Source organism: Zootoca vivipara, chromosome 14 (assembly GCF_963506605.1).
Source record: "Zootoca vivipara chromosome 14, rZooViv1.1, whole genome shotgun sequence".
Taxonomy (NCBI): domain Eukaryota; kingdom Metazoa; phylum Chordata; class Lepidosauria; order Squamata; family Lacertidae; genus Zootoca; species Zootoca vivipara.
This window is the reverse complement of record NC_083289.1, coordinates 54,298,727-54,313,654: the sequence shown is the minus strand read 5'-3', so window position 1 is coordinate 54,313,654 and position 14,928 is coordinate 54,298,727. Positions and strand designations below refer to the sequence as shown.

Here is a 14,928-nt window from a genome sequence, read left to right as displayed (position 1 = left end):
CTATTTAGATGCTATATTCCTAAAGCTGACTGAATAGTGACCATGGATTTCCATTATCAAGTGTTAGGAAGCACAATGCATGGGAGGTTTTTTGTTTATTTGGGGAATAAGGCAGGAAATCACCTACAACTCTTTTATTAGTTCAACACTGAAGGACTACCAGAATACCCTCTCCCTGGTGTTTGCTGTGAAAGAAATCAATGAGAACCCTAACATCGTACCGAATATGAGCTTTGGGATACACCTCTATGATAGCTTCGTCAATACAAAGATGACTTATCAGAACACTCTGAAACTTCTGTCCAGCACAAGAAGGATTGTCCCCAACTTCAAATGTGACAAGAAAAGAAATATGATGGCTGTTATTGGAGCACTTGACTCCGACATCTCCCTTCACATGACTACTATCTTAGGCATCTACAAGATTCCACAGGTATAATAATAATAATAATAATAATAATAATAATAATAATAATAATAATAATATCATCATCTATATGCCATTCATCTGACTGGGTTGATCCAGCCACCCCGGGTAGCTTCAACCAACTTATAAAACCACAGCAAAGCATCAAACATTAAAAACTTCCTGATAAAGGGCTGCTTTCAGATGCCTTCTAAAAGTCAGGTGGTTGTTTATTTCCTTGAAAACTGATAGGAGGGCGTTCCACAAGGCAGGCACCACCACCGAGAAGGCCCTCTGCCTGCTTCCCTGTAACCTCACTTCTCGCAGGGAGAGAAGTGCCAGAAGGCCCTTGGAGCTGGACCTCAGTGTCCGGGCTGAATGATGGGGGTGGAGACGCTCCTTCGGGTAAACTGGACCGAGGGCATTTAGGGCTTTAAAGGTCAGCACCAACACTTGGAATTGTGCTCAGAAACATACTGGGAGCCAATGTCAATACTTTAGGACCAGTTTTATATGGTTTTGGCTGCCGCATTCTGGATTAGTTGCAGTTTCCACACCACCTTCCATGAAGACTGTATTGCAGTAGTGAGATAGTATGTGAGCTGTGAAGCTTTCCTGCCTCTGGTACAATAATTATCTTCTGGTTCTCCTTACTTCCTTTTACCTTAGATCATTATTGTTTTCAAATGAAGAAAGAAAAATATATAACTGATACAAAACTGTCCAGCCTTGCTCCATTTTTTGGCAAAAAGTCAAACTTGGAAATATAAAGAGTTCTCTCACTGATATTCATGGTCTCCATTTGGGGCAGGGAGCTCTGCAGTCGTGGTTGGAAGGGCTTTGGTGCTTTCCTGATTTCCTGTCACAGGTGTCAATGCAGCTTGTCTGCAAGGAGGGAGGGAAAGGGAGAGATAGAGAGGGAGGTTGGTGCAGTGCAAACACACCAGTAGGAATCCCTCTCCGAGGAAGCTGCACAACACCAGTTGCGAGAGGGCAGAGAAACGATGCTACTCCCCCCCCACCAGCTACTGCTGGAGATCTGCACTAGGTTATGGTGAGATCAGCATGCATCCTTAAATGGATTCTTCCTTCTTTTTGCCTTTTTCTACTCCACAAGGATGTTGAAGGAATGACTGTGATGGACCTTCCCAACTAGCTGGTTTGATCTATACAGGCATTAATTAATCTGTGTAATTAATCAGTGAAGGTCCATTTCTCTCATTTTCTCATGTTTCAAAACTGAAAGGTTTAGCATTTTTGCCGAATCCACATATTTTCCAGCAATTTCTCCAATGTAGTATATTTTTGGATTTTATTTTCACTAAGAATTGCACTTTTATGACAAGTGTCTCTTAGTATAAGCATTTATTTTTGGTTGGAGAAGGAAAATGCAAAATTCAGAAAATTTGAAATGTCAAATGATAGTTGCATTTTGGTTCACAAATTGTTTCTGGAATTGTGTGTTAGGTAAATTTGCATTCAAATGTGAACCCAACTGAATTTCTCTCCTATCCCTTGCCGTGTCTCATCCGAAAGGGATGTTGCTTGTCCATATATTGCCCACTAGCTCCATCCTTGGCCCACTAGCCCATCCTTGACCCAGTCAACGGTCAAGGATGACCACTTGGAGTCCAGGAAGTTCTCGGGGGCCATGAATTGAACCATGATTTCCATGTACAATAAGTTTCTGGACGGACAATCCAAGCACAGTTTAATTGTACTTTACTTCTTTCCTTCCAAAGTAGTAGAAATTGTAGGAAAATGCCAAGAGCTTGCACTAGTTTAGTGGTGTATTTCAGCACAGATTATAAGAAAATGTGAAATCTTTATTTTGTTACCTTTCCAAGTGGTTGCAATCAAGCTAAACAAAACACTCTATGGGGAGGGGTTGCAAAATAATCAACCAATGAAGAAAAAGAAGAAAATGAATTTTCCTCAAATGTCTGATGTTTTCCAAGAAATTAGTTGACATTATGTAGTACCTTACGGCAAAGCTGAAGTAGTCAATCAAAAGGGTTATTTGGGGAAGAAATGACAATATTGTTGGAATTAGGGAACCAAAGTTTGGAGCATTTCATCCTCATAGATTTAATATCACTTCAGAAATATTTCCCTTTCTACATACTTCATTGTAAACAATAAACCTGGCCAATATGTTGTCATTGATGAGTAATAGATTCAGTGTTTTATGTCCTAACACTTGATGCTTAGATGACATTTGAGGAAGATTTTAATGTTTGATGTTTTATCGTGTTCTTAATATTCTCTTGGGAGATGTCCAGAGTGGGTGGGGTACAAATAATAAATTATTATTAATATTATTATTACTAATATTGGTATTATTATTATTATTACATGCATTCAAATTCCTCTGATAAACAAAGCTAAAGAATCTATTTTTACCTCCAATAAATTCCCATGGGTTCTACTTTAGGTAATTATGTGGAATGAATCCTAAGCATTTGCTTTAACTCTCCCATTATTGTGCGATTGATTTCTTCCTTAGATTGCTTATTGTGCATTAGCTGCAGTGAGGAGGACCGCATTGCAGCTCCAAACCTTCTTCCGGACGGTGCCCAATGAGAAATATCAATATGCAGGGATTGTCAAGCTGCTTCTTCATTTCCAATGGACGTGGGTCGGACTTGTTGCATCAGATGATGAGAATGGCGAGACGTTTATGCAAATCTTAGGGCCAATGCTTTCCCATAATGGAATCTGCACAGCCTTCAAAGAAAAACTACGAGGCTTGTCCCAAGGGTTAGAAAATTTCGAACCAACGGAAATCAATCGGATTACGTCCATTATCCAGATAGTCTCACAAGTCAATATATTAGTTATATATGCAGAACCTCAGACCATTGCAGCTGTGAAATGGGTGGTTTATTTTATTTCATTTTATGAAGGTATTGCAGACGATTCTGTAGGCAAAGTGTGGATTTTGACAGCCCAATGGGCCTTCTCATCAGAAATGTTGCAAAGGTTTAGCGATATTCAAGTCTTCGATGGTGCCCTGTCTTTTGCAATTCACACAGAAAAAGTCCAGGGATTTAAAGAATTTCTTCAAACTCTAAACCCCAACTCTCCAAATGGAGATGGGTTCCTCCAGGCTTTTTGGGAACTGGCATTCAACTGCTTATTTTCTGTTTCCAATGACCCCAATGAAAGCAGAGACACATGCACTGGCAAAGAGAGTCTAGAGAGCCTTCCTGGGCCCATTTTTGAAATGACCATGACTGGTCAAAGCTACAGTACCTATAATGCGGTTTATGCCATTGCATATACTTTGCACAAGATTCTCTCATCCAGGCCAAAACACAGAAGGATGGCAGGCAGAGGTGGGCTCGATCCTCCCAAACTGCAACCTTGGCAGGTAAGATTTCATATTCGGAATAAATCTTTTCATGGGACCAAATAGCAAACATGCACTGGATTATGGAGAAAACTAGAGAGTTTCATAAAAACATCTACTTCTGCTTCATCGACTATGCAAAAGCCTTTGACTGTGTCAACCACAGCAAACTATGGCAAGTTCTTAAAGAAATGGGAGTGCCTGATCACCTCATCTGTCTCCTGAGAAATCTCTATGTGGGACAAGAAGCTACAGTTAGAACTGGATATGGAACAACTTCATGGAACAACTTCATGGATCAATGCCTTGTCGTGGCGAAGGGGCTTGAATAACTCAGAGAAGCTATGAGCTATGCCATGCAGGGCCACCCAAGATGGACAGGTCATAGTGGAGAGTTTTGACTAAACGTGATCCACCTGGAGAAGGAACTGGCAAGCCACTCCAGTATCCCTGCCAAGAAAACTCCATGGATAAAGACAACAGGCATATAAAAGTTATGACGCTGGAAGATGAGCCCCTCAGGTCGGAAGGCGTCCAACATGCTACTGAGGAAGAGCGGAGGACAAGTACAAGTAGATTCAGAGCTGATGAAGCGGCTGGGCCAAAGCCGAAAGGACGCTCAGTTGCGGATATGCCTGGAAGCGAAAGGAAAGTCCGATGCTGTAAAGAAAAATATTGCATAGGAACCTGGAATGTAAGAACCATGAGTGGAGGTAAGCTGGATGTGGTCAAAAATGAGATGACAAGAATAAATATCGACATCCTGGGCATCAGTGAACTAAAATGGAAGGGAATGGGCGAATTCAGTTCGGGTGACTATCATATCTACTACTGTGGGCAAGAATCCTGTAGCAGAAATGGAGTGGCCCTCATAGTCAACAAAAGAGTGGCAAAAGCTGTAATGGGATGCAATCTCAAAAATGACAGAATGATCTCGATACGAATCCAAGGCAGACCTTTTAACATCACAGTAATCCAAGTTTATGCACCAACTACCGCTGCTGAAGAAAGTGAAATTGACCAATTCTATGAAGACCTACAACAACTTCTAGAAATGACACCAAAGAAGGATGTTCTTCTCATTACAGGGGATTGGAATGCTAAAGTAGGGAATCAAGAGATAAAAGGAACAACTGGCAAGTTTGGCCTTGGAGTTCAAAATGAAGCAGGGCAAAGGCTAATAGAGTTCTGTCAAGAGAACAAGCTGGTCATCACAAACACTCTCTTCCAACAACACAAGAGACGACTCTACACATGGATATCACCAAATGGACAGCATCGAAATCAGATTGATTATATTCTCTGCAGCCAAAGATGGAGAAGCTGTATACAGTCAGCAAAAACAAGACCTGGAGCTGACTGTAACTCAGATCATCAGCTTCCAGCTTAATTCCAGCTTAAACTGAAGAAAGTAGGAAAAACCACTGGGCCAGTAAGATACAATCTGAATCAAATCCCTTATGAATACACAGTGGAAGTGAGGAACAGGTTTAAGGATTTAGATTTGGTGAACAGAGTGCCTGAAGAACTATGGATGGAGGCTCATAACATTATACAGGAGGCAGCAACGAAAACCATCCCAAGGAAAAGGAAATGCAAGAAAGCAAAATGGCTATCCAACGAGGCCTTACAAATAGCGGAGGAGAGGAGGCAAGCAAAATGCAAGGGAGATAGGGAAAGATACAGGAAAGCAAGGAGAGACAAGAGGGTCTTCTTAAATGAGCAATGCAAAGAAATAGAGGAAAACAATAGAATGGGGAAAACCAGAGATCTGTTCAAGAAAATTGGAGATATGAAAGGAACATTTCGTACAAAGATTACCATAATCAAGGACAAAAGTGGTAAGGACCTAACAGAAGCAGAAGACATCAAGAAGAGGTGGCAAGAATACACAGAGGAATTATACCAGAAAGATATGGAGGTCTCATACACCCCAGGTAGTGTGGTTGGTGACCTTGAGCCAGACATCTTGGAGAGTGAAGTCAAATGGGCCTTAGAAAGCACTGCTAATAACAAGGCCAGTGGAAGTGATGATATTCCAGCTGAACTATTTAAAATTTTAAAAGATGATGCTGTTAAGGTGCTACACCCAATATGCCAGCAAGTTTGGAAAACTCAGCAATGGCCAGAGGATTGGAGAAGATCAGTCTACATCCCAATTCCAAAGAAGGGCAGTGCCAAAGAATGCTCCAACTACCGCACAATTGCGCTCATTTCACACGCTAGCAAGGTTATGCTTAAAATTCTACAAGGCAGGCTTAGGCAGTATGTGGACCGAGAACTCCCAGAAGTGCAAGCTGGATTTCGAAAGGGCAGAGGAACCAGAGACCAAATAGCAAACATGCGCTGGATTATGGAGAAAGCTAGAGAGTTCCAGAAAAACGTCTACTTCTGCTTCATTGACTATGCAAAAGCCTTTGACTGTGTCGACCACAGCAAACTATGGCAAGTTCTTAAAGAAATGGGAGTGCCTGATCACCTCATCTGTCTCCTGAGAAATCTCTATGTGGGACAAGAAGCTACAGTTAGAACTGGATATGGAACAACTGATTGGTTCAAAATTGGGAAAGGAGTACGACAAGGTTGTATATTGTCTCCCTGCTTATTTAACTTATATGTAGAATTCATCATGCGAAAGGCTGGACTAGATGAATCCCAAGCCGGAATTAAGATTGCCGGAAGAAATATCAACAACCTCAGATATGCAGATGACACAACCTTGATGGCAGAAAGCGAGGAGGAATTAAAGAACCTTTTAATGAGGGTGAAAGAGGAGAGCGCAAAATATGGTCTGAAGCTCAACATCAAAAAAACCAAGATCATGGCCACTGGTCCCATCACCTCCTGGCAAATAGAAGGGGAAGAAATGGAGGCAGTGAGAGATTTTACTTTCTTGGGCTCCTTGATCACTGCAGATGGTGACAGCAGTCACGAAATTAAAAGACGCCTGCTTCTTGGGAGAAAAGCAATGACAAACCTAGACAGCATCTTAAAAAGCAGAGACATCACCTTGCCTACAAAGGTCCGTATAGTTAAAGCTATGGTTTTCCCAGTAGTGATGTATGGAAGTGAGAGCTGGACCATAAAGAAGGCTGATCGCCGAAGAATTGATGCTTTTGAATTATGGTGCTGGAGGAGACTCTTGAGAGTCCCATGGACTGCAAGAAGATCAAACCTATCCATTCTTAAGGAAATCAGCCCTGAGTGCTCCCTGGAAGGACAGATCGTGAAGCTGAGGCTCCAATACTTTGGCCACCTCATGAGAAGAGAAGATTCCTTTGAAATGACCCTCATGTTGGGAAAGATTGAGGGCACTAGGAGAAGGGGACGACAGAGGACGAGATGGTTGGACAGTGTTCTCGAAGCTACGAACATGAGTTTGACCAAACTGCGGGAGGCAGTGCAAGACAGGAGTGCCTGGCGTGCTCTGGTCCATGGGCCATGGAGAGTCGGACACGACTAAACGACTAAACAACAACAACAATCTAATGGGTGATGACACACAGTCCACAGAATGAATACACACAGAATAAAAACACCTCTTACAGCATTTACCTTTCGCGCACAAAATAAATGTTTTTTTCAGTGCTTCCCCATTTCCCCTTGCCTTCTTGTTGGAGCCAGAATCAATATATTCCCTGCCCTTCCCCTTCAAGTTACAGAGGTGGAAGTATCTCCTCTTTCACGTCCTCACACAGAAATGTCACCTCTTTGTCGAACTCAACAATGTTGTGGAAGGAGCTGCATGTTCTGCTGTCAATGTGTTTGTGATGCTGATATGTCAGGAGTGGTGAAGAAGGAGGCATGTTAAACTGGGCCTCATGATGTCTTAATATTAGAAAGGTGGGAGGTTTTTGTCCTGGAAGAACCTCTCCAGTACTTTCCTCAGGCACCATCTCACCCTTTGCTTTGACATTGCACAAACCACTAGTGTTTGTCTCCCAGCATGGGCGTACCCAGGATCAAAACTAGGGGGGGGCAAGGGGAGGGGCCAAGGCACGGAAGGGGAGGGGCCACAAAGTGGGCGGGAACGGCGAACTCGCGCTCCGCCGGGCTGTGCCCCTCCCTAGCAGCAGGGCTGGTAGGCGGAGGCGGAGCCCAGCCCAGCGGAGCGCGAGTTCAGCGTTCCCGCCCGCCGCGCCGCGCTCTCTGGTTCCCCGCCGCGCTTGGCCTTGCCAGAGGGCGCGACGGGGAGCTGGAGGGAGGGCGCAGCGCGGCGGGCGGGAACGGCGAACTCGCGCTCCGCCGGGCTGTGCCCCTCCCTAGCAGCAGGGCTGGTGGGCGGAGGCGGAGCCCAGCCCAGCGGAGCGCGAGTTCGGCGTTCCCGCCCACCGCGCCGCGCTCCCTGGTTCCCCGCCGCGCTTGGCCTTGCCTGAGGGCGCGCCGGGGAGCTGGAGGGAGGGTGCGGCGCGGTGCGGCGGGAATGGCGAACTCGCACTCCGCCGGGCTGTGCTCCGCCTCTGCCCACCAGCCCTGCTTCTAGAGTAGGGCAGCTGCCCTAACTTGCCGCATGGTGGGTACGCCCTTGTCTCCCAGCACCCCATAATAGGTTTTTTTTTATATAAAACCACAGAAAATCCTCCAACATTAAAAACTTCCCTGCAATATGAGTACTTCAAAAAACTGAATAGAGGCCAAGCATCATAATGCATTCCATATGCAAATGGTTCTGAAACTAGACTAGTTTCATTTGTGATAATGCGCAAAGTCAGGCAAGAGAAAGGAGAAATTCAAAGGATGAAGAATGCATTTGAAATTATTTAGCTTTGTTTCTACCCCTGACTGCCAAACCATTCTGTCCACCAACAACAACTATCTTCTAGAGCCACCAGTTCCTTCTGCACCAAAGAGGAATATATATGGCTATTTCCAAATGTAATTATTTGAATGTTCATTGATTGTGATTGCAACCTCATGTTGGTGGGGAAAAATAAAGAATGGAGTGCCGTGAAAACTCACCATCACCTGCTCTCTATTTATTTACCCCCTTCCCCCTCCGCTTACCAGGCTCTCAGAAGGTCCAGGGAGGGCCCTGGGTGTGCAGCCCTCCTCCTTGCTTGCTGGGCTCTGGGAAGGAGGCATGAGGGAGCTTCCCTCCCAAAGCCAGGTGAGCAAGGCAGTGCGCTCCATGCCAGCCTCGGAGAAGGAGACACAAGGACACTGGGTGTGTCCCAGAGGACAGCAAAGAAGGTGCCCCCTTGCTTATCAGGTCCTGTAACCTTCTGGAGGGCAGTTCCAGGGGTTCCTGACTTTGCACAATCTTGCCTTTGCACATGGACCCCCAGAACTGAACCCTCAAGTGCTTAAATATCAGGCCACGTGGACTTCCTAGAAATCCATATCTGCTCCAACGGTGGAGCACACCATTTTTGACTCCTTTCCATTGTGTGACATATATGGATTGATACTTTTTCCTTTCTAAAACCAATAAAGCTTCTCCCTTCTTTACTTTTTGAACTTTGCCTTGTTTTATCCTGTCTAGCTTCCCTCTTTCCTGAGGAGCATCTCCTTCAACAACAGCGCTGGGGACTTTGTGTCTTTTGATGAGAATGGGGAATTGGCAGCTGGATTTGATGTTCTGAACTGGGTTACTTTCCCCAACCAAACCTTCTCGCGAGTGAAAGTAGGAAAGACAGAACTGCAGGAATCGCACTATGTCGACTTCAGCATGGATGAAGAAGCCATCACATGGCACAAAGCATTCAATCAGGTGGGAGTAGTGGACTCTTGGCTTTTTTTAAAGAGAGCATTTTTATTAATACTAGGTGGCCCGGCCACGCATTGCTGTGGGTCATCCCTGTGACTCCCCCCACCCTGTCCCGATCCATCACATATCTTGCCCCTCCTCCCTCCACCCCGGCTCATCCCTGTGTTTCGGTAGGATACCCTTCCCTCTGTTGTCCCCAGGGAGTGTTGTCCCCTCCCCCCTGTACCTCCATACATTGGCCCCTGTGCACGCATCGTGAACATTTTTATATATTTAGATTAAAAAATTTGAAATAAGAACATGAGAAGCAGAAGTTATTATTGTTTAATTTTATTTTTGGGGTTGTCATTTATTTTGGTGGCATTGTATGATTTGGGCGTTGTGTGTTTTGTGGGGGGGTTGGCTATCTGGATTTTCTAATTCTGGAGTAGGTGTTTTGAATGTAGGATGTGGTTTTGGTTTTTTTTATTGTGCTGTTTGTGATGTTTTATTTCTTTAGTTGGGGTTGTCATTTATTTTGGTGTGTAGTGTATGATTTTGGTGTGGGTGGTTGTTTTTTGGTTTTTTATTTTTGGTGTAATTTTTTGGAATGTAGGATGGGATGTATTTTTTTTTAATGTGTTGTTTGTAACGTTTTTTATTTTTATGGTTTTTATTGCGGGTATAATTGAGGAGTATTTGGTGTTGAGGAAGGTGGGGAGAGGTGTGTTTGGGCAAAGCCCAAAGCCAGGGGGGAGAGGTCCGTTTGGACAAAGAGAAGGATCGGGGTGATGATGTGCCCCGGGACCCGGAGAACTACTATAAAAATCCTACCAGGGGGGCAGTCAAATAGCGAAGGCCCACAACCCCATAGCAACAGATGGCGCGTTCCGAAGCGCCCAAGCTGTTCGGTTCCATAAAAAACCCAGGAAGTGGCAAGGGGAAGGTAGGGGGTTGTAAATCGAGGGGGGGAATTGGCCAATGCAAATATCCGAGGACTTAAACTGGGGAGAGAAAGTGCATGGTTGTTGTGTTTTTTTAAAGACGCAGAGGCTTGCAATCAGTCATAATATAAAGCCTAGGTTAAAAGGGCATGACTGCCCTTACTTGAAATGGCCGCCGGAGCCTCGCATGTGACACAACACCCACTAAATTAAAAAAGCAAAAACCCCTCGCCGCTCCCCCAAGTGCATGTTAGGGGAAATGATGAACGACTGCCTAATGCTGCCAGACGTTTATTAATGCAGCCACCGGGAGAGGCTTTGGGTTTGGGCTTTGGGGGTAGAATGGCCATTTTGGCGGTTGTTGGACGGTTGCTGTGCCTGACTCAGGGTCATAGCTGTCAAGTTCTCCCTTTTTTTAAAGGGAAATTCCCTTATGCTGAATAGGCTTCCTCGTGAGAAAAGGGAAAACTTGACAGCTATACTCAGGGTCAATGTTTCCCAGGAAAGGGGCATAGCTCCCAAGTTTTCCCTTTTCTCACGAGGAAGCCTATTCAGCATAAGGGAAAATCCCTGTAAAAAGGGGATAACTTGGCAGCTATGGAAAGGGGGAACTATGTGTTTTTCCTCTCCCCCCCCCTGCCGTGGTTGTGTCTCATCCCTGTGTTTACTCCCATCCTGTTGCGACCCATGAGGTATCCTGTCTGCCCTCCCCCCACCCTGTGGCTTCCCCCACCTTATGTCAGCCCATGTCCTATTTGGGCCCCTCCCCCCACCCCCCACCCATGGCTCCATTCGGGATAGTATTTAAAGGGCTGTAGAGCTGAGGCCTAGTCTTTCAGTGGAGCCGAGGCCTAGTCTTCGGGCTGTAGAGGCGAGGCCTAGTCTGTGAAGTAGAGCTGAGCCCTAGTCTTTGGGCTGTAAAGTAGAGCCGAGGCCTAGTTTGTAAAGTAGAGCAGAGCCCTAGTTTGTAGGTTTTTAAAGTAGAGGCAAGGCCTTGGCTTGGGCTTTACATGTGACCCGAAGCCTCCACCCGGTATCTCCATTCCTTGGTCCCGGCCTGACTCTGTGGGTTGTCTGGTAATGGCCGCCTTGGTGGTTTCAGTTGCTCGGTTGATGACATCATTATTTGGTGCCACCCTTCAGAGCAATCTGCCTTTCTATTGGATGCTGCTGGAGTTTTCAGAGCATCTGTTTGTGATGTCTGATTTGTGCGCTACTTTTTTGCATTTAATCATTATTTTAGGTGTGGTGGTGTGGTTTTTTGATAATTTTTTTATGCCAGATCCCTCCCTGATAGGCATGGGACGTTGTGGCCAAATTTGTTACATTATGGTTCAGCAGTTACGGTGAAAGACTCATCTGCGCACCCTGTGGGAATATATATATATATATATATATATATATATATATATATATATAGACTAAAAATACAAGAATAAGGTCCAATATTCATAACTTTCTTAAGCCCAGGTAATGCATGGAGTTCTCCTGTCAGGCTTAGCCAGGTCACATTAATGTCAGAGTAAAGGGAAAGGGAAGGTCAAGGACCCCTGGACGGTTGAGTCCAGTCACTATGGAGTGCAGCGCTCATCTGGCTTTTCAGGCAGAGGGAGCTGGCATTTGTCCGCAGACGTCTTTCCGGGTCATTTTGGCCAGCACGACTAAACTGCTTTTGGCACATCAGACCACCATAACGGAAACTAGAACGAACAGAAACGCTGTTTACCTTCCCGCCACAGACCGGTACCTATTTATCAAAGTGAACTGGGATGCCTCCAAACTGCTAAGTTGGCAGGATCTGGGAGCTCACCCCATTGAGCAGATTCCAACCGCCACCCCGATTTCTCAGAAGACAGAAGGAAGATCAGTTACCCATTTGTGCTGAAGGAAGAGTTTTTGTCTTGTAGTGTTGCTCTGGGCCTAATGTATATGTTTCCTATTCTGCCTGCTCTGCCACCTCTCATTATTTCACAATTGGTGGTTTTTTGCTGTCCTCTTTCCATTCAATTTCCCTGCTGCTTCACTCCCAATTTTCAAACTGTGTTCTTTACCATGCAAAAGGGAGCTTCCTCTTCTCCCCTCTTTCTGGCCAGGTCCTGCCCCTTGGTTTGTGTAACGATCGGTGCCAGCCAGGCTACAGCCGGAAAAAGAAGGAGGGGCTGCCATTTTGTTGCTATGACTGCGCTTCATGTCCAGATGGGATGATTTCAAATCAAACAGGTAGGAGGCATCATCTGCTCTTTTATCAAATAATTTCTAGTCTATTTCAACAGTTTCCCCTGATTAACAGTTCAGGACTCACTCCTAAACAGAACAGCAGCTCACTCAGATCTGGAAGAAAGTAAACAGATTCACAGAGTTGGGCAAACTAGAGCCACAACCTTAACCTTTCCAAAGTAGACCTGTGGAAATAGGTGTGGATCATGTCCAGTGTTCTCTGCCTGCTCCCCACCTGCCACAGCTTGCGAAGACTTCCCTAGCCCTCCATCCTTATAGTTTTAGGGGTGAGAGCCAGAAACACAAATTCAAATTCTGCTGCTCCAAGATATAATAGTGGGCTTCTCACTTTTCAGCAGAGACGACCGTTTGCTCTTTCAATGGCACCATATTAACTGTCGTCAATACTTTGCTTCCTAAATTCCTGGTGATTTGATTGCTTTATGAAGAAAAAATACACATTGCCTTTACGGGTTTCCACTTATCTCTGATACTTGTTTCCAACTAATTAATGGCCCAGAATTGTGTTTTGGGGGCAGAAGCAATATTTCTTTCAAAGGAGATTTGAGATACCATTGGAGATGGAGGAACCTATTTAATTGCAAAGAATGAAACATAACAGAATAAAAAGGTTGTTTTTGATGGTTGCAACTCATATATCATTAATCTGATTTTTTTAATTCTAGATATGAATTATTGTTTCAAATGCCAAGACGGTCAATTTCCAAACCGCGACAGAGATGATTGCATTCCCAAGAGACAAAATTTCCTTTCCTACACCGAGCCTTTGGGATTCACATTAGCTGCCTTAGCTCTGCTCTTTGCTCTGGTCACAGCCTTGGTCCTTGGCGTCTTCTCTAAGAACAGGGACACTCCCATTGTCAAAGCCAACAACCGGGACCTCACCTACACTCTGCTCCTTGCCCTGTTGCTCTGCTTCCTCTGCTCCTTGCTCTTCATTGGCCAGCCTCACCGAGTGAGCTGCTCTTTACGACAAACGGCCTTTGGCATCATCTTCTCCATTGCGGTGTCTTGTGTCTTGGCCAAAACCATCACGGTGGTTCTGGCGTTCATGGCCACCAAACCCGGATCCAGGATGAGGAAATGGGTGGGGAAATCTCTCGCCAACTCTGTTCTTCTGGCTTGCTGCTCACTTCAGGCCAGTATTTGTGCTCTTTGGCTCTGCACGGCTCCTCCCTTCCCAGATGTGGACATGAACTCTCTGGCGAAGGAAATCATCGTGGAATGCAACGAAGGCTCTGCCACCATGTTTTATTGTGTCCTGGGGTACCTGGGATTCCTGGCCATTGTCAGCTTCACCATGGCTTTCCTGGCCAGGAAGTTGCCAGACAGTTTCAACGAAGCCAAGTTCATCACTTTCAGCATGTTGGTGTTCTGCAGCGTTTGGCTGTCCTTTGTCCCCTCTTATCTGAGCACCAAAGGGAAGCAGATGGTGGCTGTGGAGATCTTCTGCATCTTGGCCTCCAGTGGAGGCTTGCTCGCTTGCATCTTCTTCCCCAAATTGTACATAATCCTTCTGAGGCCCGACTTGAACAGCAAAGACCACTTGATTCGGAGGAGCAAATAAGAGTCAGCCTGCATTGATCTCTTTAATTGTTGGTTTTTGAGGAAAATGCAGACATTTGTTGGACGAAAGCATCTATCAGTTGGTCCAATGTCAATGCACCTGCTTCCATCCAAATTTCCCATATCGCCATCTGTTTTTGCAATTCTTAGCATGGGGTTTCCCCAAAAAGTAAGTTTAGCATGTGAAAATTGATCAAATTATTAGCCAATATATTCCATATTGTTCTAAGTGATTCATTTGTTTCCAGAGTCACCTGAGATTTCAAATATTTCAAACCAACCAACCCAAGGTGCTATGTACATCTATTCTAGGGTTGCCCACATCGGCCAACAGTGGGATTCCAATATTTAATACTTGACAGTAGGCAAGCATAATGATATAATTCCAAATCTGGGATTTCGAAACCGCCTTCTTTAATTTGTAGCTGCATTCTCTGCAAGGATATTCTTGGTGTTGCTGAGCCCCAAAGGCATTTCCTGAATAATGAGTTTATATTTTGAAAATATGATCCAGATATAAAAACTGGAAGTCCTCTCAGGATATAACTTAATTTGGGAATAATATTCATTTTGAGAGCATTCACCCTATCCAAAGGGTAAGGTTTAATGGCTCCCACCTATTGATATCTGAAGAAACCTCTTTTATTAATTTATTCATATTAACTGTAACTAACTGTGTTATATCTCTTGGTATTAACATACCTACATATTTAATAGATTCAGAGCAAACTCAAAA

General features: G+C 44.7%; 1 protein-coding gene across 1 annotated transcript; it reads left to right on the top strand.

Moving 5' to 3' along the window:
• The first annotated feature begins 226 nt into the window (after positions 1 to 226).
• Positions 227 to 14,193, top strand: LOC132593159 (vomeronasal type-2 receptor 26-like). The gene is made up of 4 exons (XM_060282422.1): positions 227 to 433; positions 9,241 to 9,468; positions 12,482 to 12,608; positions 13,442 to 14,193. Exons 1-4 carry the CDS (start codon positions 227 to 229, stop codon positions 14,191 to 14,193), a joined length of 1,314 nt encoding a protein of 437 aa, XP_060138405.1.
• Positions 14,194 to 14,928: the final 735 nt, after the last annotated feature.